We start from the raw sequence: 27987 nt of genomic DNA, 5'->3' as shown, positions 1-27987 counted from the left end.
CTTAAGTACTCACATTTCCTCAGACATGACCATCCCTCTTTTGTACACCTTATATGCCTGCCACACTGCTTCAATTATTACAGTACCATTATCGTTATGGGTAAAATACGTACTAATATGTGCTCCAATGCTCACTTTGAACACCATGGGCCCCATCGCAAGTCTGCGGGTGATCCGGTGCACGTTCCACTAAGCAGAACTAGTGCTACCGATGGGGCATGTGGTGGGATTACCACCGTATCACAGCCCCACTCTAACGGTTATGCTATTATCGACCAGCGGAAAAAGTGCCGAAATAAGGGTTACCATCAAAGTATTGGCGAAAATAGCACTACTGCCGCTGATCCTGGCGCTAATAGCAGTAGTGGAAATTGTGTCATCTTTTTGGTGGAAGGCTGATTGAAACTTAGTATCCCGGTTTTGTTTAGCGCTCTAATTGGGTCGTTTGGGGGAAGACCACTATTTCTAGGTTTCTCTGCAACACCAGATAGCCACGAGTGCATAGCTAGGATTGGCTCCCAGCAGTTTGTGTTTTAACTTAGAGTACAATTTATTTTCAAAATTCTTTTCAAACAATTATAACAAGGCTGTTTACAGGACATGAACAGACTTTAAATATGTTACAATGATTAAACACAAAATACCACATATACATTAATTACAAAACCATATCAGGCATAGAATGTGTGCAATGATAGAACACAATATACTACATATAATTTGATTGCATGGAGATCATGTTAATATACAAAACCTGTCAGATTCATATGATTCCAAAACAAGTGGAAAGAGAGAATTGACTAAGTCAAAAAGTATATGTACTAGATAGCCATTCGATTTTAGGCAAACACAGTTAGTGGCACATACAAGTAAAACAGCATGTATATGAACAAGATCAACTCAATCCATAGTCTGTGACATGTGTGGAACAATCTCTAACTTAATAATAGAAGTAGATGTATAGAGACCGAGTCTTCATGTGTGCAAAAAGCCAAACGGATTGTGGATGTGGGTTTATGGAGACAGGGTCTACGTATAAAACGTTTTGGTGCCTCTTGGTTATGTGCCTTCCTCAGGACCAACATCTTATTATGATGGGATCCTTCGTGTGTAAAAACAAAAGTATATCTGAGTCCAGGTTGCTATATGGTTCTCTGAATGGTTTTAGCTTACCAAGAAAATGTGTGCTAGAAGGACTCACCAACCAATTATCGCAGGTGATTTGTTTTAAAGAGAAGAGAATAACTAAACTGATAATTACAGTGGGGTTGTATGCAGCTTTTTCATGTTTCCTTTCTACATCTAAAAAGTAAAAGAAATCATTGAGGAATTTTGTGCTTTTTTTATATCTAGCAGCTCAAATATAGGCAAAACGTCAGGTATTGTGGTACATACCTTCACCCCTCTTACATTCTTCTATAGTGACAGTATGTTTTCATATTTAGAGCAAGTCTGAAAAAAAACATATGTGATAAGGAGCTAAAAATAATAGAAGGAGTAGATTCCCTAGATTTTAATTTGGCCTCCCTGGGTGTGTTTACCTCTTTGCAAGAGGATTCCTTACACCAGACCCCTGTATTCAGAAGCTCTAAATCTGAGCCTGCATTTTCAGCTCAGCATAAATAGCCTGTATGTGCTGCGAAAACCACAGAATTTTCTTAGGATGGTGACGTCATCACATGAGAGTACGTAGTGACATCATTCCATAGGCACGTGAAGTTGCCATGTTTAGGGCATTTGATAAGAAATGGCATGACTACAATATTGTGAGAGGACTGCACTAGTTGTAATAGACACAAATGCCAATATTAGAGAACATGTAGCTAGCTGAAAAGTGAACCTATATACTGAATTGTATATTGGTGGTGAAAATTCATCATTTAGATCAGATACATGAGTTTGACTAGAGTGAATCCAACAGGCTTCCTTATAGAGGAGGGCTTGTTATGAATTGGTACTTATTTTGATAGTGTCTGTTACCCACCATACTAAGCTATGGTGGATAGTTGACACTGATTTGAAACTAATTTAATTCCCCAGTTCCCGTTTGAGTAGGGGTTTCCCGCCTTCCGTGTAAATAAAAAAAACATGCATAAACACAGAATGTAAAAGAAAGCTGTGCAGATGAACCTGATGAAATGTGTACGAGTTGAGTAACTTTGTAAAAATAGGCTTTGTGCAGATGATTAACTGATTGAGGGAAAAGGGGGTAACATTTGAATGGTGCAATCCTCGGAACAGGCAGGACAACAGAAGGCATGCAGATGTTTGCTGAGGAGAAGAATGACACCAGAGTATAGGAAGCAAAAGGCCCACTTTTGAGTTAATGACCTGTACTTCAAATCTGTATTTCGAAATGTAAGTGTCTTCATGTTTATATATATGTACCCTCATTGTACTTTATTCAAATGTTCTAACTTCTTTTTTTCCCTTGCAGGAACAATATGAATTCTGCTACAGAGTGGTACAAGATTTTGTCGACATATTTTCAGATTATGCGAATTTCAAATGAAGATTCTTGCCTTAAGCATTCCTTTATTTTAATTTATAGGCCAGTATAAATATTTTGTACATAAAATGTTGATAAATTAACATGATGCAGGTGTCCTCAGTATTGTTACTAATTATTTTTTAAAAAGTCAGAGTTGTAGGGCTCTTTAGCTGTATAAAGTTATTGAACTAATATCAGTTAGAATCCTATTTCCATTTTTAGCTGGTGTGATGGGGCATCTTTGTAGTGTCATTTCTTCTCTGACTGCCAGCCTGCACAAGCGAGCAACTGCCTGTGAAACTCAGTGGAGGGTGGGCATGCACAGTGCGGCACATATCTAGGGGGATCTGTATATATTCTGCTGATGAGAACTTCCTATGAATAGACTATTTTTATTATCTTTATTTAACGAGTGCAGAAAGTGGCACTGCTGCCAAAATGTAGCGTTTCTGTATGTTCTAGCTTAAGCCTGAAATGTAAATGATGAAAGTTTGAATTGTATTGTCAGCATGGTATTTGAATGAAATGAGTCGCCCTTCGCCTAAACTGGTTGGCTCCAACTCAAGAGTAGACTTAATGGCAGTGAATTCAATGCCTTCTTATTTATGGAGTATAAGCGAGGATATAATGAAACAACTGTACAAATGGACAAAACCTAAGATATGCATACAAAAGATAGTTTTAATCTAATATTTGGGGGGGAGTAGGCATACGCTGAAAGCTCTTCAAACATTTGACATTCGTTTGTGTGTGCCGTGGCTTTGAAACAATCTAATAGTTATACATGTCATTGTTTTAAGAGAGTTGCAGTAATAACTTAAACGTTAATTTAGTGGATAGCAAATGCAGTAATTATTGCTTTGTTAAAGCTACTTGAGCTGTATCTATTTTCATGGTTCCGGCTGTTTTCAAATAACAGATACATTTACCAGAGTAAATATGCATTATAACCCATACATCAGAGAGGTGTGAAGGGTTCCCATCCACACTGACATGATCTAGATGTAGTGTGTGCAGAAACCTACACTTTCAAATACCTTTAGAATGTCACATTGTGCCTTTCTTTCAACCTGAGCTTCGTAGTTGGGTAAACACTAAAAGTAAAGGAGATGGCATGCCCCAGTTGCAAATACATGTATTGATTGGCACTTAAACACACATTTAAATATGCCCAAAAGTTAATTAGAGTGCATGCTGTTCCTGAATATCTTCGTTTAGCATGATCAGATAGGGACAAGCTGTCTATCTGCCTCTGCCTAAGCTGCACTTAGAAACAGTGTTCAGTGGTGGCAGCCACATCAGAAACTGTGTGAGTACAATGCACACTCCATTCCCAACATCTCACACTCCCCATCACCACTGTGTTAATGTTAATCGGCATGTGATTAGCATGTCACTTTAGGACCTTTATTCAGCATTTAATATCCTGAGACTGCAACCATGATTTCCTTTAGAGCATTCAATGATGGCAGTAATTGGCTTTTACTATCATCACTCTGATGCTGAATGTTTTGGGCATAGCTTGGCATTAAAACATAATTTGTATTATTGGTTTGCAAAGTCAACATACAAGTGATAGCCTTTTAATTATTGTGCTGTGATCAGGATTGTATTTGTCATTCTGGTTTTTGCCAGGGAGTGTAGATGAAATAATTCCAAATATCCACTCTTAAAATGCTGCTTTAATTATTTGAATAAGCACAAAATCACATGGCAATGCTACTTCAAGAAAGCACTAATTTTTTCAAGGATGCTTCTAATTATAATTATGAACTTATAAGCATAAACAGAAAGACATTAAAAAGTACTATTTTTTCTACATAGTTTGCACTTCCTGGTTTTTGTAAATAATGTCTGTGCATTCTAAACTAAATCAGATATTTGTAGCCAGTGTATCAAGGTCATATCCATAAACCTACAGAGTTCAATGTGTCCGTACTTGACTTGGTAGCACTACAAATAATTATTGCTTCGTGTATCAAAAGAGAAATCCTCCTTACAGAATATCGTAAGAGTATTTCTAAGGCATAATGTGTGTGGGAAAGCTTTAGCAAAATTCAAGATATCTGCGCCAGAGCTCTAATCATTCCTGAGGTTGAGAAGGGAATCCAAAGTGTGTAGGTACTTTTATTGAACTTAAGGAAACTGAAAATAGAACAACCTATCAATTCTGGTAAAATATGTATTTTGAAAGAAAAAGCATATTGGACAAATATAAAATGTAATTCATAGGACATTACAGATTAATCATGTGTTTCATAGTTGACAAAAACATCTGTATTGTCATATAGTTGTTCTCTTCTTAATAAGCAATTTAGTTACGGATTGCAATGTGGTAAGAATCATGGTTACTGATTTAACACAAAACCTAGCTGGGCGTTGGCCATCAGTGTTGTAAAGCAAGCAGTCTCAACCTTGAGACTTTGTTAAAGGAAGAACAACATTTTAATGTTTGGTTTGCTTTGGCTATCTGTGTCAAAGATCATGTGGGTGCTATCTGACAGAAGATACCATATGAGGTTGTTTCTAAAAATAAAATAGCATTTGAATGCATGCTCCAAAGGTACCATTGTATCTCCTCTCATAGACCCCATTTCTGATTTAAACACATATGTGAAGGGGGTTTTGGAACAATTGGTCCATTGAATCACCAAAAGGTAACACGCAAGCACAATAATTGACACCAAGTGCCCCACTGTTATGACCTCTTTTTGTCAACATGCAACAATTTCAGAGCTATTTGTATTTTAAAGTGTAAGTGTCTTCATCAATTTTTGTTTCTTCCTTTACAGCATTATACTTCTTGAATTTATTTTGTGACTGGATCATGGGTTCTGTATTAGGCATTGTGTTTGATTTATCCCTGGAAGGATTGCTTTTGGAGAGCCATATGCTGGTGGCATGCCCATCCAAATGCCCCTTCTGTAGCACTGTAAATCAATGTATTAGGATTAAACCAGGGCAGTCTCTTTATTCTCTACCCTGCCACTTGTCAGTCCATCCTTATACATAGATCATTAACCATCAACAATTGGTTGTTGAAGATTTTTGAAATAACTACAAGTACCATACTTGGCCAAATGGGTTCACCGCCCCCTCCAACAACTCATCTTCACAGTTAGGTTTCTTCCAGTAAAACAGCCGCTGGCATTTCACGGCGGTAGGTTATAATTGAAGAAAAGATCTAGATCCCAAGAATTCAAATTAGGTCAAAGTTGCTTGCTAGATATTATTTAAAACGAGTTCACTTCTATAGGAATCATTTTCAAAATGTAACTTTGATGTAAATCCTCTAGGCCATCTAAAAAGATACTGCCATTTACATTTGCCCATGGGAATACCTTTCTGGTCTTCAGACTTTAAAGAGGCTGCTTTCCTGTGAGTGAGGGTCTGCTTACTCTTCTTCTGTAGGGACCCAGAAATGGTTTCGATGTCATTTCATCGTCAGGCATTTCAAAGCCTGCTATTTAAACGTGTTTGGCAATCTCATTTTTTTTGGGGGGGGGCTCCCCCACCATTCCCCCACGCCAGCACATATTTTTACCTATACCCAACCCCCCAAACCACTTCTCTGCCCTTTCCCACCGCCCCTCCCCCCAAAATTCGATGAACGGGCAAACACCTTTAAACTGCAGGCTTTGAAATGCTTGACGATGCAAGAACGTCGTACCCCGAATACAACCATAGGGAGCAGCATCCTGCTCTAGTCTATTTAATAGGTTCTTATTTTGAGATTATGCATTACATGTACCTGATTGTTGGTCCATACTTTGATTTAAATGTTTATTCAAAAACCTAAACGCACTACTTCATTTGAGCACTGCTACTGTTTGTTCTGTTTTAACATCTCAATTGAAAAAAGACGTTGGTGCATTTTCAATTGCTGGTCCATCATCAGAAATGTGTAGCTCTTTCCACTGATATGGTAGGACAAGGTGAATTTCTGTCCAGGTGTAACCCAAAATTAAGTTTGTAGAATGTTTTGAGCAGTTGATAAACCTTTTCTTTTTTTAAATAAATTGACTTATTCAAAAGAAGCCTCACCTGCAACACTGAGGAGACCACACTAAGAACCTCATGTCACTAGGAAAATAATAGAGTTTAGCTAGTGATTCATGGGAGTTTTACAATACTTGAGGCCTCCACATGAACCCTGAATCACTAATGCAAGTTTCTGCTAAGTTGTGTCTACATACTCCTACTCTCCTTGCCCTAAACCTTCAACGTGCTTCTTTATACAGCACTTTGTGTTCTGTCCATTCTGCCTTTTAATCCTCACTCTCAACTGGCTCCTGGTGGATAAAATCTATAAAGTTGAAAACTCTGCCCCTTATTCACAAGATGCTCTATAACGTGCATCCTAAATTCTTAGTTTGACAAGCCTCGCAACCCCTTGCTTTCAATCCACAAATCTTCTGATCTCTCGTCTTTTCACTTTTCACGACTTGGTGACCAGGTCTCCTCAGTACAGTCTGCACATTTGGGGAACTCCCTGCATCCTGAAATGTGTTGTCTAGTCAATCTGTAATAAGTATCCAGTTACACTCAGTGGCACAATACCAGAAATGGTGCTTGTAGCACTTTACAAAGAAATAAATAGAAATGTTCAGGTGTGGTTTTTAAAACTGCTGGTTTTTGCTCCACAAGCCATGTATCCACTGCAGGCAGAATCATTATTTTAGGCAGTCTTTGCTCAGGTCCCTGTGAGATGGCTTTGGTCTTTGGGAGAAGCAACATAGAAATGCCTGCTTCATTGTAACATTAAAGAGACTGCTAGTAGGACTTTGCACTAACAGGAGTACCATGGCTAGGAGTACAGGCATCTCAATCTAGATCCCATCTTGGCAATGCTCTGCGAATTCTACATCACAAGTAACACTTTATAATTAGGTTGTGAGGGCAAAGTAGGTGTTTTGCACATGTACAGCATGGAGTTAGATGCTGACAAGAGCTTGCTTATCAGTTTCCTGAAGCTGAAAGTCATCCTTTACCCCAATGTCGCAGTCATGGTTTGCACGAGACATGAACATGCTTGTATTGTCTGAGAAAGCAGGAGGTTCTAATTCCTATTTCTTCTGGTTGGTAAAAGTTCTCTGGTAGTTGTGTTGCCCGGATGCAGAAGTTATTCAGAAATTCAGACAAAAACGTTTGTAGTTCCTTTACTTAAGGGCCCTAGCAAGTGTCTATTATTTGGCTCAACTTTACGATCTCAAGGACAAAATTACAGATCCCTTAATCTCAGTATATTTGCAAACTTGACTTTGAAAATCTTGATTTAAAGCTAAATACTGAACATGAAATCCCAACTAGGAATCGTTTATTTCTTCCCATAATTCTTCACAATTCCTAAAAGGAATTTCAACGAACCCCAAACAATTTATGTTAAAAAAAGTAATATTGAAGTGTGTTTTTTTGAAACCATCATTCAGACAACAGTATATTAAGGTACATTTTGGAATTAATGTCAAAAACCGAATCCTTTCACCTCTTAATTACCCTCACAACTCAACAGAATTCCTACGAAAAATACTGAGAAGTACATATGATGAAATAAAATATTCTAAAAACATTCCAGATGTAAAATAAATCCAACAATTGTTTTGTAGTATTCAGGTTGTTTTACAAGCCATTGCAGAGTAGGCATTAAGGCAGAAAGATGCAGCAAATTAAGGTGTACTGGGAACCAAGAGGAGGATGATTAGAGTTGAGGCTCAGGAGCTTAACACAATTTGAGAATTTAGGGAAAGGAAATGTAATCCAGTGGAAGACAGCTTAAATTAGAAAGAGGGAAGTGAGCTTTTTCCCTCAACAGTAGGTTACAAGTAGTGTTGCGGTGAAATGATGGGCAAGGAAGGTTAAGGGACTTTCCCAATTACTATGCTCTTGAAAGGTGGATGGAGGGCAGGGTGTCATTGCAAGGAATTGTGCATAGGTGATGAATGCCCATTCATAACACAAATACATGAAATAGTATTAGAGTAGAAGGGGTGTAGCCACTAAAAATTAGGGTGAAATAAATATAAAGCATGATATGTTAAGAATTGAAGGAATAGACAGTCAAGCTTCAGGACGTCTATGTTTGGAAGTTGAGATATGGTGCCTATGTTCTTGTGATTGAGATATAGATTCACAACCACCAGCCTGGTCTTGCTAAGTATTGATGTTGGACCTGCTGTCTCTTGAATGCGACCATATCAGGACAATGAACTTCTCTTTCTGCTCTGCTTCTGAAGACCTGGTTCTTACATAACCAGTTTTCAAACAAAGAAACATGTCCCTGCTAAGCAATAAGGAATTAATAGTGGCCAAGAACTGCTCTCCAATTATTGTGTCCTCAGACTTGTATCTCTTGAGTTGAGGAAAGCTTGCACACACATGATGGAAAAATGCTTTATGGTTCAACACAGATTGCGCTGTAGAATTTAACCACTTAACAATTCTTCAGTTCAAAGAAAGTCAGCTGAGGCCTCTATTTACAACTAGACTTGTCTGTGGTATCCATTGTTATGCCATAGAATGGACAAGGTCTCCAGCAGTTGTTGATGTCACTTCATCTCCACAACAGCAACGTGTGTGATCTTCAGACACATAACCCAATTTATGAGATATGTGACAGTCATTTGGGTCCACCCACGTGCATTCTGCAACATGTGTGCCTGGACACAGGGTTAAAACATATACTTAATTTGGCCAGGCTGGTTTGTGGATCCTAATCTCCTGATGCCTAACCTGGCCTTACCTACGAATAGCCATTCAACATTCATACTTGATAATTTGTTCCCAAGAGTTGGAATTGGAAGGGCAAATAAATCAGGTCCACTTAATCTGTTTGGTTGTCCTACATGTGAATATCTTTTCAAAGAGACAGTCATAATATACTTGTCTACTGAAGATTCTAAATTTGTACCCAGTTTCAGTTACTATAGCTCCTAAAGGGTTGGAAGCGTAACTTGCTTGTATTCAGGCACTTACAATGGAAGTTGTGATGTCACTGTTATGCTTCATTTATGTACAAGTTGTGCTTGCTCGTAAGAAATTGCAGGATATGAGGTGTTGCACCAGTTTATCTCCAGGACTAGGCGATGTTATATGCCAATTTCCCATCTGATATTAGCGCATTGGAAGTTTATCTGCATATTGTTAGTTCTGATTTTGTTTCTAGGCATGGTTGTTTACCCCACCAAATTAAGAATAACAGTGTCTGCTACATTTGAGAAGAGTTTAAAAACATAAAACACATGAATCAAGTTTTAGACCTCTGAAGGAAATATCATTCCAGATGTGCAGCACTCCATGTCCTTTCCAGCAATATCTTACTAAATGGGGTTACTCTGCTCTATGTTGCTCTTAATGGATAATAGAAATGCTAAAACTATAATGATGCACATAATCTTAATTATTAGGTATGTTTTTGAACTGGCGGTAACTTGCTTTATTCGCCAGTTTACTCTAGATTTTGGCTTTTCGAGGATGAACAAGAACCCACAATTCGAGTTTAATAGAATTATAGCACACCTAGCTAAAACCTATACATAATGAGTAGCTATGTGGCCAATGCAGTATCAAAGCCGGGTTATTAAACTAGATCACGGATGGGCACAGACACTGAATTCCAGAAACAAATTTACCCATTTTAACGAAATTGCTTTTTTAATGTTTTAATTGATTGTCATGATGAGCCTTTCGATGGTTTCCTGTTCAACTCTGAAATGTAAAGCAGGTCATTAGAGTTCCACTAAAAACATGAGACCAAGAGAGATGCAGCTCCTTGTGCGGTCTAATCAGTATGTCTCCATAATTAGCAGAAAACTAGCAGTCTCAGCAAATATGTCAACATATATGTTCCTCTGATGAGTTTACACCCCCACCGACGGACTTAAGTATATCAAACATACAACAAAAGTGCAGAGAAGTATTGTATTCAAGGATGATAAAAAAAAATCACGCATTTCACCACATGAACCCTGCTTCAGTACTTACTGTCTTCATGACAATATGCCTCATTATAGGTTTGGTCGTATCTTAGTGGTAAGTCTGCTCAGATACCCCCAAATAGAAGAACCGTTATCCACACTTGGGCCCATATTCTCATCTTGGCGCAGTGAAGGTGCTAAACAGCACGATTCACTGTGCCAAAAGAGGATGCCCAGACTCCACTGCTATTCTCAAGTGGGCCTGGGCGTCCTCGTAGAGCACGACAGTGATCTGTGAGGATTGCGCCTGTTTTAAGCTGTTACGGGCGTAATCCAATCTCGGCAGCATTTTTGTAAAATAAACACAGATTCGTTATTTTACGAAAATGCTGCCAAGAACACAGATTAACACGTTCCTATACACCAAAGTGAGCAGTTTCAATATTGCAGGATGTTGAAGCTGCTTACTGTGGTGTATAGGAAAGTGTTCATATACATACACCTTTATGGTGTTTATGAACACTTTCATTGAAAGCGAGCAGCTTCAACGTTGCATGCTGCAACGTTGAAGCTGCTTGCTTTGGTGTAAATCGAAGTGTTTATATACACCCGTGCGGTGTATATGAACACGTTCATTTAAAGCAAGCAGCTTCAATGTTGTATAATGCAACGTTGAAGCTGCTGGCTTTGGTGTAAATGGAAGTGTTCATATACACCCGGGTGTTGTATACGAACACTTTCATGTACACCAAAGCAAGCAGATTCAATGTAACGTTGAAGCTGCTTGCTTTGGTCTACCGTAAAGTGTCCATATACATCACACGGGTGTATATGAACACTTTCATTTACACCAAACAAGGCTTCTTGTGGCACTCCTCCTGTTTAACGGCACCAAAAGGGTACCGTATTTGTGCGCATGTTTAGCGCACATATTAAACTGGCAGCGTGCCACAAGAATAGGCTTCCAAAAAGCCAGTTTCCGAATGTGGCGGTTGCTAGGTTGATTTCCAACCCATCCCATCAACCGCCACATGTATTCCGAAATTGGCACATTCCTTCCGACTTCGGAGGAATGCACCAACTTCAGAATAGGTCTTCAGTACCGGAATGCACCAACTTCAGAATAGGTCTTCAGTACCGAAAAGGTTGTTAAGCCTTTTAATGTCCTTTTCGATACTTAACACCTACATGAGAATAGGGCCCTTGGTCTGGCGGTATTACCACTGGATTTCAAGTGGCAGTGGCTCTGTTAGTCCCCATTCAATTGGAGTCCATAGGACTTCACGGGGGATTTTGGCAGATTTATAGCTGCAGTCATTCTGCTGGCGGTAATGCTGCTGACATTTGGCTGAAAAGTGGTGGATTTACCTCCAGTTTATAGCTGAAGGTGAATCACCAACTTTAGGCCAAACTCATAGTTGGGCGGTGTGTTAATGTGGCAGTATATGGTATTACCTCTACATTTTAACCTCACTGCCCAGCTTGTAATGAGGCCAATATGTTTATTTTAGTGACAAGAATCGAATGCAAGTTAATCTTTTTGTTGACATACATTTCTCAAAGGGCATCATCACAATTTGGGCAGAGCAGTAAAATGCGGCTGTAATGCTATTACCGCTGCATTTACTGCTCTGCCCACTCTCGAGTTGGGAGTAAAATGGGAGTTTTACCTCCAGCTTTTTGCATTAATAGCGCCAAGAAACCCCCATTGGGAATGCAGATTTACCCACCCCGCCCCGCAACTGGGGATCCGGCGTAAATTGAGCCGGACTGAATTGCAGTAACGCAAATTGTGTTAGGCGTATCCCAGTGCTATTAGCGCCAGGATACTAGCCAACTCATGATGAGGCCCCTAGGTATATATTCAACGGATATCAGTGAATGTCTCATGACCAGAAATGCACAATTAACACATTACAGGGGCTAATGAAAGGGGTAAGGGTTCTTGGTCCCCATCAAGGGGCCAAACAAGGGCCCAGACACTTGTGAATGACCTTAGTTCATTCCCTTTGGCGTGGGAAGCCCGGCGAGGCCTGGCAATATTGTTTGCCCCTAGATCCTATACTAGTCTCTTCCCACCCCAGTTGGTTTGCGCCATGGCAGAACAAAAGAGTGATTAAATGCTCCAAGTGAAAAGTGAATAGCCTAAACAAACACAATGGAGTAGGAAAAGGATGTCCTCATCTGACAATCGTAATTTGTTTAAAAATGTCAAGGTCAAAGGTGCCTAATGTAGATATAATCAATCATTGAATGAACTTTGGTATACACTATACTTCCTAGTCATGCTGATCTATAACCACTTATATTAAACGTTGCCACCAGAGAATTTGGGGAAATTATAAACAATTAAGAGGAATGTATTCACTATTATACTAATAGAGACTTTGCCGATGAAGTAATCACAAAAATATGATTTGCTTCCGTTCACACAGAATACGTAAGGTTGTTACAGTTTTCATTAATGCCACATGAGAGGACTGCAGCACATCGTATTACATGACAGTGAAATGGATTTCCGGTTGGAGAATCTATTGCTTCAATGAAGTATCTCAATTGCTAACAAAATGCTTGGTGAATGACACATAAATCACTAGATCTATGGTTCGACTGATGTAAACACAGCTAATTATAACCGAAAACCCATCCGTGGGTGGGGCTTTATGCGCCTATTCATTAAGAGACCATGCCAGCACTTGCACACATGTAAACATGCCTTCTGCTTTAGAAATGAACTTAGCAGTCACTAAATTAACATCCTGCCTGTGGGATGTATCAAAGACATTACAGATTGCTGTTACTCACTGGGTCTCTTCTGATGAAAGAGTCGGGCACAATGAGACACAAAATGGTGGCCTAACATTCTTTTTTTGTTCCTTATCAAAGCTGACTCTTACAGCCGATGAGACCCAGTAGATTAGATAGATAGTTGCAATACTTTAATAACTTTGTTGCATGTCGATGATATTCATTCATGTCACGATGGAAGGGTATGCCCGTTCCTTGACCGTTCCCTGTCATGTAGAAATGAGCAGTCCTTCCCTAACGCTACTCCGCCGCTTCTCAGCCAGACACAGAGTTATGTGAAGTAATCCAGCGTAAGAGTGGAAAATGAAGCACTGGATAGAAAACAACTTCATACCTTAGAAACCATTTGGTCCACAATCCGTCAGAGCAAGTTATTCTAGAGCAACAATGATAGGGGTGAAGAAACAGGAATAGGTGTGACTTTCTGTCTAGCACCCTTATATAGCTCCATATGTCCACCTGACAGCAAGGATGTACCCAGCAGCAGAGATGAATTGGGATCCTGACATTATTATGAAGGACAGCAACTACTTGTACACAAACCTGCTATATTAGGAGGTAGAGCTTAATCACTATCACCTACCCCATTCAGCCTCATCTCTAGTGCAGGGCACCAGCAATCCACAAGCCACATCACGGCTGCTTCTACAATGCTGATGCCTACAAGTAGAAATGTGGTGAACATCAAAGAAAGGCAACCCCAATTCAGCGAGCTGCAATGATGAACCGAGTACATGACAATATGGCCCTCATTTTCCAAGTACCTGGATTGTTTAAATGGTTAAAAACTTGGTGAAAAAGTTGTACACCAGGTTTTGTACAACGTTTAATACTGTGGGGCGTTTTTGTAATTTTTGCGGCGTTCATCTGGGGCATGGAATGGAATTGCCGTTTGCGCATGCCCTTTTACAATCGGCCTGCAAACAAAAAGATAGTTTTTCACTATCATGTCATTTTCATGCTGGAAGATGACCCTGGTATTCCTATGGAAACTGCCTGTTTTTAGCACCTGCTACAAACAGGCACTTTCCATTGCAATCCTTTGTAAATTCGTCCTTCAAGCATAACTTGCAGGAGGAATTTTCCCTTTTTTAATACAAATCACAAAAAAGCATGCTAACTTGTTTATCACCAGATTTAACAGAAATCACGGAGGCGGCCAAAGAGACCATAAATGCAATTGTGGGCTTCCCTATCGTGCAATTTGCAATTTAGAAACAAAACAAACAAAAAAAACCTTTAATAGAGAAACAGCCATCTTTGGAGTGGCTCATCTGCTATATTGACGGATATCCTTCACTGTGAAGATAAGCGCTAGTGATTTACAAGTCTTCAATATGCCACTTCGTTGTTGGTTAAAAATTCTTCATTGTGGCAATAAGGGCACTCCTGTTACAAGCTCAAAATGTTCATGTCTTAAGCCATAAGAACGTTGACATAGTTTATTTTTTATTTTTGCTTTATTGTTCTGTCACATTCCCTGCAAACATAATCGAATAGTTTTTGGTGTAATCATGACTGTAAATGTATGCAAACTTAAAGATACAAATAGATTCGGCGTGAACCGCTGTATGTAATTCTCTTGTTATCTCTTTATCAAGGGTGTTTCCGAGGATATTAGTATAAACGTGTCTGATTGATAAGTGGTTACTGATGAGCAAATAATCTGTTTTCTTGGGTGGGCTTTCTTTCGATTTACATTAAATATATAAAAACCCCTTTCAATGAGGAAGTATGCCCAATGTTGGCACGAGCTATCTCATTAACCAAAAGGTAACTTCAGCGTAAACTATCGAATTAATTAAAACTGTATTTTTGAGACATTCTTTCCGAACTCTAGTATTAGCGCCCACACCTCCATATCTTGCTGAGGTATTTTAGACCAACTCACAGCATTAATCTGATTAACCTCAGTTACCATATGATGCAAAGAAGTCATATGATGCAAAGAAGTATGCGTCTGTCTTTTCTTTTATTTAGGAAAATAAAAACGTATGTCAATTTCTAAGTACAATTTCTGTACAATATGGTTTATTGTCTCCTTTAAACAATGTCTGTGTTGCATGCAATTGCATCAAAATGCCAAATTGTGATTGGAAAAGAGATTTCTGATCTGTATTTGATATTTGTCACTGTGTGACTAACTTTGTCTATTTTGCGTTGTTACCTTTAATAAAGAATTCATTGTATCCACCAGTGTTTTAAAGGCATTTGTATGTATACATTTTTAAGCTTTAAAACAACGAGCTTAATACTTGTGTTACATGTTTCTAATTCTTCTGTTACTTGTTGGTTTTCAAAATAAGCAAGTTCCTAACAACTCAAATGTATTTGTTTTCAGATAAGGTTGTATTTTGGACACAAACTCAATGTTCTGTTATATTTTGTTTCAGTGTGTTTGTCATTTGATCCTGCCCTGTTTATAATGCAGATGAATGTTAAAATATTCCTATATGCAAACAACAGGGTCCAACAGACTACTGATGCAAGCGTAAAAAAATGTGTTTTATTTCTTGGCAAATTATGTTGCTATCAGTTTTCTTTGTTATTTAATTATGTAAAATAAAATAATTTTTACTGTCATTTCATGAAGTGTATGTGTCGATCTTACACAGGGCTGTGCAAAGGTGCATAATGTACACCCCCTCAGACATTGTGGGGCAGAGAGACCCCACTGCCCTACATATAACCCCTCCTCCACACACTCTGCTTTGCCTCAACCGTGTACATGCCGCTGGGTGGCCAGTCGTCTCACATGCCTCCCACCACATTTTGCAGCATAAGCTTTTCCTTTGGACCACTGACTGCACAACTACCAAAAGTGTGGCTAGGTTGGCAGAGGTCAGCTTGTGAACGTTTCTGTAACACTGGTCTCATTCTGACTTCACATGTAGGGCCATTATTGTATTTTTCTTCTAAGAGACAAAACTAACGGCATAAGTGCGGAAATGGACGGTGGCGTTTGAGGAGAGCTATACCCAGGGACCTTATTCACCAAAATGCCAGGGGTAGCGGAAGTGACATCACACAACCCTTGACCTCTGATGACATCACAGGAAGTGATGTCATTTGACCCCACCCCGAAGTGACATCGCAGGAAGCGATGGAACACAACTTTTCACCCCTTGACAAAACAGCAATTGGCATCACATAGCATTGTTTCAAAGTACGCTACGAAAAATAGGGTTACGATATCACTGTAAAGCAGCAGTATTCAAACTGTGGGGCGTGGCCCCCCATGGGTCTGCGGGTGCATCCGTAGGGGGCCCTGAGAGCTCAGCATCAAAGATTTTTTTCTTTTTAGATTGGAAGAAATGGGCTGGGGCGGCTCACATGGTCGGGCTGAATCATGAAACTATCTCAGGCAACAATGAAAACGTGGCCCGCAGTTGTAAATGGATAGTCATTCCTTTAGTCACAGACTGGGCCTCATTACAACTACGGCGGTACGGTAACAACGGTGCCGGTAAGCTATTGGCACCACTGCTACCGTACCACCATAATACGAGTTGTGCTTGCGGATGCCTGTCAGGCTGTGCGGCACCAGCTCGCACAGCTCGTTGGATGCACCGGCACCGTTATTAACGGTGCCGGTGCATCCGAGCTCCCCATTCTCATTGAGCCCTATGGGGCTCAAATGGGAATGGGGATCTACCGGTACCGGCACCCGCGAAAGGGCAATTACCAGGTCCGCCTAACTCGGCATGACCCGGTAATTACCCATTTGCGGGTGCCGGACCCAGATGCAACTCCGGCGGCAGCTGTGCGGCTTTACAAGCATAGCTACCGCCAGGGTTGTAATGAGGCCCACTGTTTCAATAGTACCCAAGGGGGTGCTTTGTGTTAAAATGTAAGTAAACGGATATATATTCAGCAACAATAGTCAAAATTACTAACTGCATAGTGAAGTAACTCATCAAACTGGCCCACATTGACCAAAATGGTGGCCCATTTTGACTGGCCCACACTAGCATTTTACATTTTTGGTACAGGCATTGCCCTATAGGCCAGTCCGAGCCTGGCGGCTCATCCATAATGGCGAGGAGGCACCCAGCCAGTGGCTCCTCATCCATTATGGAGGAACTAAGGAGCCAGCCCAGTGACACAGTGAGCACTCCCTCAGCTGATTTTATTTTCAGCTGAGCGAGTGCTCCTGGGCTGGCTGAACTGTCAAAGGGACTTTGACTGTTCAGTTCAGGTCCCCAGCCGCACTGGGGCGTCTTGCTTTGCCAGCATAACATAGCTCATTGGAAATGTTGGGTGGGACACTGCATGTCTGTATGTCCGAGGGGGAGCTCCTGCGCCTCCTCGCACATACGGAGAGAGCAGCCTGGAGCAGGGCGTTTCAGCACCCACAAACAGGCCAATGCAGAAGGTACAGTTATGTTCATTTTTTTATTTAAACATGTGTATGGATGCATGTATGCTTAAGTTATGAGTGAGTGTATGGTGATGGATGCTTGTGTGAATGATAGAGTGATTGCTGTATGAATGTGCCCTGCCTTGCATATACAAATAATCATGTTGATTGTGTTAGGCCCAGTGGTGCCCAAGGGATAGGGATGGTATCGTTTTACTGGACATCTATCATAGATGTCCAGTAAAAACATGTCATGCCTGCCCCCTGGGCCCCCCAGCACCAATTGCGAACTGTTTGGCTATTTACCAATTTGTTTGGTAAAAGCATGCTCTACAATGCAACATTTTAACCCATTATTTAATAAAGATTCACGGGGAAAACCCCCTGAGCCCCCCTTTATTGGTTCGGGCTCCCTCACTATGCTCGGTCGCTATGGCATTTTTGGGGGAAATAGTTATGCCCCTCCACTTAAAAAAATCACCAGCCGCCACTGGCCCTCAGACTGTGTTGGGAACTGGATGGGGGGAACCCAGGAACTATGGTGGGCGCACAATGGGCGGGAACCATGGGATAGTGGTGGGAGCAGAGTGGGGAGAGACCAGGGTGTGTGATGGGGTGGGGAGAGACCAGGGACTGGGTAGGAGTGGGATGAGGGAGCCCAGCAACTGTGATGGGAGCAGGTGATGGCGCGCAATACATACTGTCCATTTGACATTTCTGGGGGGTCCCGGTCTGCCCAAATTTTGCTCAGGGGGGCCCCGGCCAAAAGAGTTTGAAGACCACTGCTGTAAAGTGATATATATTTCATACAAGAATGGATCACCATATGTATCATTAATATCAGCGCGTATAGGCCTATTTACCAAATTACTGTCAATACAAGCAGACGTCCAAGGCCAAACGATAATCATGTGTTTACAGCACTTACACTTAAGCGCTTCATATAGAACAAATATGCATACAATATCTCCCAACCTGTATTGGTACTCATTTATCAACCTCAGCAGAATGAAATGCTGAGTTGACCTTGCCGGGAGCCGAACCTGCAACCTGCAGATCACACGCACATTTCAGCAGCGAGCGCTCAGCCCACTGAGCTTTCTTGACGGCTATAGCCACTACAGAAACAAAGAGCCACGTGCTGCTGGCCCAAAGAGCTGCATGCTGCTGGCCACAGGCCAGGATCCCCAATAAAAAAAAAAAGTGTTTTTTCTTTTTTTTCTCTTTTTTAGGGGTAGCAAGGGAGACCACAGGGGTAGCAAGGGAAACCTCAGGGGTCGCATTTGCGGCCCCTGGCGACTCATAAATGATGTCCATGGTATACCACCTCTAAGTGTTTTGAACATTTATAACCCTCCCTTCACTCATGCAGGCTAGGCATGAATGTCCCACACTGGAACAGGATGTGGGTTGCACCTGCCATTGGCCCTTGGCTGCTGCCATTACAATGTCTGAAGAGCTTATTGGCGCATTTGAAGTGGCACTTGGCATATGATAGCAGCACTTGTAAATGGGGGCTATACTTGACAAATGGTAATGATACAAGTCGCATGATTGCATTATCATGGTATGTGAGGCTGCACTTGGCAAATGATGGCAGCATCAGCGAAGCTATAACTTAAAAATAGTGACTATAATAATATTGCTTATTATATACCACTTCATATTGGATTCATCTGGCTTCTATGTGTTTAATTCAGAATTTCTCCAGTTTCCAATTGCTCTAATAATAATACGTATTCATATTACAAAATGTAATGGTGGTCAAACATACTAGTCATATATGATATGATATGATATGGCATTTATAATGCGCCTATACACAAGTGTTTCAAGGTGCGACGAGGCAAGGGAGGGGAAACAGAGGGAGGACAGAGATAGCAATCCTACTAGGCCAGGCGACATTGAGATCGCGCAAGTGCAGGGGAGGGGAGAAGGGGCGAGTGCAGGCGGAAAAGGGAGGGGACAGTGCAGTACATAGGATAACAGTGAGATAAAATAAGGGCAATAATAAAAGTGTGGCCAGCTGGTGGCAAGTGCAAGGGTAAGTGCAGACATAAGGTGTCAAGTGCTAGTAGGGGCTGTGGGATACAGAACAATCCCTGAGTGCAAAGGTTGCCGGGGGGGGGGGCAGTGCAGGTATGCAACTGGCGCAGAGGGGACCTTGGCTCGAGATCAGAGGATAGCCAGGTAACCAGGGCAGTTTCAGATTCAGACAGGGGATCAGCAGGGGAGAGGAGGGGAGAAAGCAGAAGCAAAGAGGAAGGTCTTGAGGTTCTTTCGGGACTGGAGATGGTTTTCTAGTTTCAAAGTGGCAGAATGGCCCCAGCAGAAGAAAGAGATCTACCACCTGCTCGCTGTTTGGATAAGCGATTGACCCTGAGGGAGTTGGAGGTGGATGAGCGAAGAGCTCGAGAGGGGAGATATTTAGGAAGAGAGAGTTGAAGGTATTGAGGCCCCAGGCCCCAGAAGGCCTTGTGGACAATGCAGTGGGTTTTGAACGTAATCCTCGCTGCCACTGGGAGCCAGTGCAGAGATTTCAGTCCTGGAGAGATACGATCCCTGGGCTTGAGGCCAAGGACAAGTCTCGCAGTCCTGTTTTGGATGAGTTGCAGAGGGCAGAGAGTACAGGCAGCCATATTTAGAAAGTGGCTGTTGCAGTAGTCCAGCCTAGAGAGAACCAGAGCTCTGGATACAGTGAGCTTCTGGGAGAAGGAGAGGAAAGGGAGAATACCTCTGAGGAGGTGCAGTTGCTAGTTTGACTTTTTAGAGACGTCAGAGATGTGAGGAGAGAAGGAGAGTGTGGAGTCGATGATGACCCGAGCTTTGTAGCCTCACAGGTGGGAGTAGGAAGAGGGCCAAGAGAGGAATATTTGAGAGTGCATTTGGCATTCAATATCAGCACCTGCAGAAGTGAGGTTATACTTTAACATGTGGTTACTGTACAAAACGTAACGTCCCATTTGAGACTGCACTTGCCATTTTATGACAGCAGCTTGACATGTTGTGCTCTACATTACATATGGTGAAAATGTACTAGGCACTTCATGGTATTCTGGCGAATTTGAGGATTTACATATCATTTGATAGCAGTACCTGGATATGTGGGGCTAAACCTTACATATGGCGACTATATTACCAGACAAATTATGCCATTTTGAGGAATTTGAGGCTGCATTTGTCATGATAGTAGCACCAGCACTTGTAGTAGTAGTCATTTGGATAGCGCCTTTATCCCATTAATATGGCCTCAACGCGCTTGTGGTGGGAACGCCTTTGGGGAACCGAAGTCTAAGGTGTGGGAAGCAGTGTGAAGACTAAAATGCTTGTGTGCATTTGGCCAAGATAAGGAGTTAGGAGGACTGACCGGGCTCAGTAAAGCTACTCATGAAGTCAGGCACACGAATGGGTGCTGAGTGGAGAGGAATATGTGTGATAGCAAGAAAGATTAATTTAGTGTCCAGCTAGACTGAATAATGTTCATACGTCGTCGCTGCATTCTGATGGAAAAGGTGTTGTGCACTGTGTTTAAGCCTGGAAGAGTGTTATGTGTCCAGCTAGACCTGATTTATCGTCATAGGTTGTCGCTGCATTCTAATGCATGCGGGTGGGTAGCCGTGCCTGCAGCCGAAGTTCACTGAAGAGGTGCGTGCATACGTACCTTCAGGCTCGGACAGAGCCTTGTCTTTGAAGTAGTTATGATATGATATGGCATTTATAAAGCGCCTATACAGAAGTGTTTCAAGACACAACGAGGAACAGAGGGAAGACAGAAACAGCAATCTTACTAAGCCAGGTGACATTGAGATCGCGCAAGTGCAGGGAAGGTGTGAATGGGAAAAGTGCGAGTGTAAAGGAGGAGGGGGCAGTGCAGTACATAAGATAGCCGTGAAAAAATAAATAAATAAATACAATAAATAAAGAGGGTCAATGAAAAGTGCGGCCAGCTGGTGGCAAGTGCTGGGGGTAAGGGCAGACATCAGGTGTCAAGTGCTGGTAGGGGGCTGTAGGCATACAGAAAGAGTTCCTGAGTGCAAGGGTTGCCAAGTGGGCAGTGCAGGTGTGCAACTGACCGGGAGGGGACCTGGGCCCGAGATCAGAGGGTAGCCAGGAAGGGGAGGAAAGGAAGAATACCTCTGAGGAGGTGAAGTTGGTAGTATGACTTCTTAGAGACGTTAGCGATGTGAGGAGAGAAGGACAGTGTGGAGTCGAAGATGACCCCAAGGTTTTTAGCCACACAGGTGGGAGCAGGAAGAGGGCCAAGAGAGGCTGGCCAGAGAGTGACAGGAAAGGAGGGAGCCGGTGTACCGATGAGGAGAATCTCGGTCTTACTGCCATTAAGGCAGAGATCATTGGCGGCACACCACTCCTGGATAGCAGACAGACAGTCAGAGATGAGAGAAGGAGAAGAGGTGGCGGAAGGCAGCCTGAAAATGAGTTGAGTGTCATCCGCATAGCACTGAAAGTTGGGGCAGAGAGCGGCAATGCGGTGGGCAAGAAGTGCCAGGTATTGGTTGAATAGCCAGGGAGAAAGGTTAGACCCCTGGGGAACACCACAGGTAGAGATAGAGACAGAGGAGAGGAAGGAACCAAGTTGGACCTGGGAGGGTCGATCGGAGAGGAAAGAAGTCAGCCAAGCCAGGGCCTGATCAATGATAACCAGGTTATCACAGAGACGTTTGAGCAGGATGGCATGGTTGACTGTGTCAAAGACAGAAGATAGATCCAGTAAGAGGAGGACACAGCAGGTGTTGCAGTCAAGGTTGGGGAGCAGGTCTTCACGGATGTTAAGGGGAGCATTTTCCGTGCTTCTGGCAGCTCTGAAGCCAGCCTGGTGGTCATGGAGACAACCAACAGATTCAGTGTGAAGATTAAGCTGGGAGATGGCCAGCCTTTCTAGAAGTTTGCCCAGGAAAGGAGTAATGGAGATTGGGCGATAGTAAGCCGGGCAGGAAGGGTCAGCAAAGGGTCTTAAGAAGAGGGTGCACAAGGTAGTGCTTCAGGGGGGAGAGGAAGACTCCAGTGGGAAAGGAGTGGTTGCAGAAGCCAGCCAGAGCAGGATCCAGGGTGTCAATGTGGTCCTTGATGGTTTTGGAGGAACATGGGTGAACCTGCTTTGACAAGACTTTTTCTTAGATCGGACTTGTCTGGAAACCTTGTCTGGGGAGAACAGGGGAAAGACAGAGAAGGAGGGAGGAGAGGTGGCCGAAGAAGGGCCAGAGGAAGAGCCTGGAGTAGGGGGAGAGGAAGAGAGAGAGGGCGGGATGTCCTGAGTTTTAGAGATGAAATGAGAAGCCAGGGCCGTGCAGAGGGCCTGGGAGGGGACGGGAGAGGTAGAGACTGCAGCAGGATTGGCCAGCTGCTTGCATATTTTAAAGAGTTTGGCTGGGTTTTTAGATGCCGCAGAGACGTGGGCTTGGATGAGAGATCTCTTCTTGGTGCGGACAGAGAGCCGGTATTGCCTTTGGAATAGGTGGCAGGCCAGTTTGTCAGAGGATGTACTGGAAGTCTGCCATTTCCTCTCAGCCACCCTGCACTTGCATCTAAGGGTGACAAGGTCAGAGTCATACCAAGAGTTGCGCTTGGCTTTGGGCTTCAAGCAGATCCTCATGACAGGGGCAAGAACATCGAGAGTATCAGATATAGCAGAGTGGAGCATGGAGAGGGCTGTGTCAGGGTTTGAGTCAGGCAAAGTGGGTGCGGGGTGGAGAAAGTGGCGGCAAAAGCCTCAACTGACACACGCTTGATGGGACTGATAACAGAGAAGGTAGGTGGCAGTGCTGGAGTTGGCTTGGCGTGAGGGGTGGAGAGGGTGAGCTGGGAGGAAAGGAGAAAGTGATCACTCCAGGAGAGAGGAGTGGTGAGAGGGATTGAAAGGGGAATGTCTGAAGAGATCAAAACATCCAGGTTGTGCCCTGCAGAGTGAGTCGGGCCAGAGGGGAGAATAGAGAGTGAGAGAGAGTCGCAGAGGTCGTGAAAGAGTCCAGAGGAAGGACAGGAAGCATCCAGGTGGATGTTAAAGAGAAGGAGGAGTTCAGTGGTCGAGACCAGAAGGGAAGAGAGAGGTCCGCCCACTCAGAGAGGAAGGAGGAGATCTGACCAGGTGGCCGATAGATGGTAGACATAGTAAGGGAATGGCCAGGAGAGAGAGAGAGAGCCTGCAGACGAGGCATTCAAAAGATGAGTAGGCCTGCGTAGGAATGACAGAGGCAGGAATCCACTCAGGGAAGATCAGGGCTACACCCCCCCCCCCCCGCCCCCAGAACGGTTGGATCTGAGCACAGAGAGGATCTTGTAGCCATCAGGGAGGAGAGTGTCAAAGCTCGTGACAGAGCTGGCCATGAACCATGTCTCGGTGAGACAGAGGACATTGAGGTGAAGTTCCTACAGGAGGCGACAGATGTCAGAGGAGTGTTTGACAGCTGAATGAGAGTTTAGAGTGGCAATATGGAGAAGGTTGCCATCCTTGAAAGACTTCCCGGGTTTAGGGGGTACAGATCAGAGGTACGCCCTTCGGAGGTTTAGAAGGGGCCCGAGAGGGGGCAGAAGAGGAAGGAGGAGAGGGCAAGGTAGCCAAGGAGGAGACAGCAAGGGGAGGCAAGGAAGCCGAGGAAGGGAGAGAAGGGACAGCAGGAGAAGACAGGAAATTGATGAGACGAGGGAAGCGTCTATCAAAGAGGAGAAGGTTCGCCTTAGGGCCTTGGACCAAGACGGTGCCATTTAGGTAAACATTAATGATGACCTTGGAGGAGTGGAAGGGGGCCAGGAGGCCCTCCCACCGGGTGCCACCATTAATGGGAGAAGAAGAGAAAGTAGAGAGCACAGACACCATATGTAGAGTCCATAGGTCTGGCGAGAAACAACAAAGAGGATGTCGGTGAGGGTTTGCCTGGATGAAGCACTGGTATAGGCATCAACGATAGGGAGGCCTGGGTTGCAGACCAGGGTGTCCTTTTTTAACTTCTTCCTACCTGATTTAGTGAGGAGAGCAGGATAGTCAATAGAGAAGCAGTTAGAAAAGATAGGAGAGACAGAGAGCACCATAAAGTAGGTAGGGAGAGGAGAAAGGAGGAAAGGTGTGGGAGGGGGTGGGAGCGGGGAGAACACTACGGAAGGGCACAGGACGGGGGGCAAGCAGACAAGACGGAGAGAGACGAGACAAGTAGACAATGGACAAGACGACAGGAGCTTAGATAATGGTAGAAAAGTTTGCTAGATGAATGCTATGCTAGGAGGCAAAACCACAGAACAGCACTGCTTTCACAGTGCAATTTTAAATACCAGAGAAAAACACTCCTAAATCTGAGAGTCCTGTGTAGTGGGGAAAAAAGCCTAGGTTTCACAATGCAATTTTAAATACTTTCACAATGCAATTTTAAATACCAGAGACAAACACACCTAAGTCCTGCCTGAGAGTCCTGTATAGTGGGGACAAAGGCCTAGGTTTCACAATGCAATTTTAAATACTTTCACAATGCAATTTTAAATACCAGAGAAAAACACACCTAAGTCCTGAGAGTCCTGTATAGTGGGGGAAATGGCCTAGGTTTCACAATGCAATTTTAAATACTTTCACAATTCAATGTTAAATACCAGAGAAAAACACACCTAAGTCTAAGAGTCCTTTAGAGTAGGGGAAAGGGCCTAGGTTTCACAATGCAATTTTAAATACTTTCACAATGCAGTTTTAAATACCAGAGAAAAACACAACTAAGTCCGAGAGTCCTGTATAGTGGGAGAAAGGGCCTAGGTTTCACAATGCAATTTTAAATACTTTCACAATGCAATTTTAAATACCGAAGGAAAAAATACCTAAGTCTGAGAGTCTGCTATGTGGCCAGGCTTTCAGGGTAGAGTGAAGGCTCTATTCCTAACCCAGGCCGCTCCTACCTTAGTTAGTCACTGCTGGTTGACGGCTGGTCACTGGCTTCCCCTGCTGACACCTACAGACACTAGCTGGAGCCGCCTCTGTAGGAGCCGCCCTTTGCCTAGGGGCCCTTAGCCACAGGGGCTGCACGGGCATAGGGCTGCCCTGAGAGGGTCAGAGATGACCAACAGACACACCAATCAGGGGAGATGGGCGGGCTGGGCGGCAGGAGGGATCAGGGACCAGGAAATGGATGCCTAGTACGCAGGGAGTGCAACAGCGCTGAGAGTGCTCAATCAGCCAGATGCACACAAAATACAAATTAAGGCCCAGATGGTGTCTCTTGGTGCTAATGCTCACCTGATGGACACTGCCAAAGTGGCGAGAGGGGAGCTTGGCAGCCCGGTAGGCTCAATGCCCTACAAGCATCCACCAATCAGGGGAGGTAGGTAGGTTGGGAGGCGGGAGGGAGCAGGAACCAGGAAATGGATGCCGGGGGAGGGAGGAAGGGAGTACAACGGCGCTGAGAGCGCTCGATCAGCCAAATGCACACAAAATAAGGCCCAGGAGGGTGTCTTGGTGCTAACGCTCACCTGATGGACACCGCTAAAGTGGAGAGAGGGAAGCTTAGCGGCCCACTAGGCTCAATGCCCTGCAAGCATTTGCCAATCAGGGGAGGTGGGTGGGCTGGGAGGCGGGAGGGATCAGGAACCAGGAAATGGATGCCGGGGAGGGGAGGGAGAGAAGAACAGTTCCCAGAGCACTCAATCAGTCAAATGCACACAAAAATCAAAATAAGGCCCAGGAGGGTCTCTTGGTGCTACCGCTCACCTGATGGACACCGCCAAAGTGGTGAGAGGGGGGCTTGGCGTGCAAAGGTCATCTGTAAAAGGCAGTGTTATCTCTAGGTGCAATAGAACATGCTGGCCTAATGCATCTTTTAAGCGCATTAGGCAGGCGGGCGTCTTGAAACGTATGATTACAATTTCAAGTATCTTCTGAGTGCAATTATCAGCAAACACCATAAATATTTCTACTGCAGACAGTCTAACAGCATGGATTTTCTAAGTGTGGAATCAAGGCAGAGTGCAATAGACAGGAAAACCCAGTACTCATTTTTGTACCATGGTTCAGGCTATCCTGATACTTTTTATGCATAATATACTGTGAAGAGGGAAGGTCGACACCCCCCCTGCTTCCCCTCCCATCAGACACACAGCCTGGAAGAAGAACAAAAGGAATCATGATCGATGGTATCATTTTGGACCGGTTCCCAGTGCTCTCATAATAAACAAGTACATTGAGAGGTACCAACTCAGTCAACCCTATAACCCATGAGCAGTGTAAACGTTGCCCAACGTGGATGAGGAGCCTTGAGGTGCGACCAACAACACCGCCATTGACAGTCTCGAATGAACCACCAAGAAGACAGGCACAATGTTGTTAGAGGCACCATGACATAGCAATGTTAGACTAGAAGCACACATGCCATCTGCACATCGGGACATGATCACGCACCCGAAGTTCACGAAGAACACATGCGTAAAGCTCTGTAAGTTAGAGGACAAACACACGCACATACTGCCTTCACGTTTATTATTTTGCCATTAGCTTGACCGCAGCAATATAGAACCCGCAATAAGCAAGAGATTCTGTGCAAAAGCTTGCAGATGGTTATATGCAAATAACCCCATGGAACTGCAGGAGCTCCTGAGGGACCTGACAGAGCCATAAACAACTAACCTATGGATATTATAGAATAGCACAATGTAGACGCCAAGTTATGGTTTAGGAAAATTACATCAGGTCACAGACCCTCGGCTGGAGATGAATGGAGGGAATTAAGGCTGCCCAGAGGAGCGAAAGTGTGAGACAGGGCCTGCTGTGAAGGCCACCAAGATACAAGTGACATTCCATTCCCTGAACTACAGTAACACTGTCTGCAGCAAATACAAATAATTCTTCATAAATACAGGCTAATTAAGAGCTTCAGAGCTCAGAGAGACGGTCTTTGGACACGTGATCCAGCTGAGCCGATGATGAACCAAACTAGCAGCTGGGAAAGTGGAGTAGTCTCACGCAGCCAGACAATGGCTTGCAACAAAGTTGTTACTGAAGAAGCCGAGTGTTGCATGATGAGAGCAAGCACTCTCATAGTCTTTGGTGGTGCACACACGTTACAATGCAGACACATAGTTGTTACAATTATCTTGAAAAGGTACACTTTGAGCTGAGAACCAATTTGGGTCCCAAGCCTTGGGGCGACAGCTCTAACCAATCATAGTACAGGACCCTAGGGTTGTGGAGCAAAAGCAAGAACCAACGGTAAGACCCTGGCACTGCAACATTGTAGAAGTAGCATTTTCCGGGGATGATCCAGGCCAGCCATCTGACATAGGAGAGCCAATAAACTAACAGCTAAAGGGTCTGCCATAGGTGGACTATCACTCAGCGCCCAATCCACCTGCTCTAAGATTTGCTGGAGAGGGAACAGGTTATGACATCATTGTGATGTGGATTTGCCTAAAAACTGGCCTGCGAGCCAGAG

General features: G+C 43.5%; 1 protein-coding gene across 4 annotated transcripts in view; it reads left to right on the top strand.

Annotated features, from left to right (window-relative positions):
• Positions 1 to 15795, top strand: part of PTPRE (protein tyrosine phosphatase receptor type E) — a 2259327-nt gene extending 2243532 nt beyond the window's left edge. For all 4 annotated transcript variants that reach the window (XM_069611476.1, XM_069611477.1, XM_069611479.1 and 1 more), the window contains one exon: positions 2438 to 15795. In XM_069611476.1, coding sequence (XP_069467577.1) covers positions 2438 to 2512 — 75 coding nt within the window. In that variant the 3' untranslated portion in view covers positions 2513 to 15795. The remainder of the gene's footprint in view (positions 1 to 2437) is intronic.
• The last annotated feature ends 12192 nt before the right edge of the window (positions 15796 to 27987 follow it).

This window comes from Ambystoma mexicanum, chromosome 8, assembly GCF_040938575.1.
Source record: "Ambystoma mexicanum isolate Mex_15411 chromosome 8, UKY_AmexF1_1, whole genome shotgun sequence".
In the NCBI taxonomy this organism is placed as follows: Eukaryota; Metazoa; Chordata; class Amphibia; order Caudata; family Ambystomatidae; genus Ambystoma; species Ambystoma mexicanum.
The sequence above is the reverse complement of the archived record's forward strand: the minus strand, read 5'-3'. Positions and strand labels throughout refer to the sequence as shown.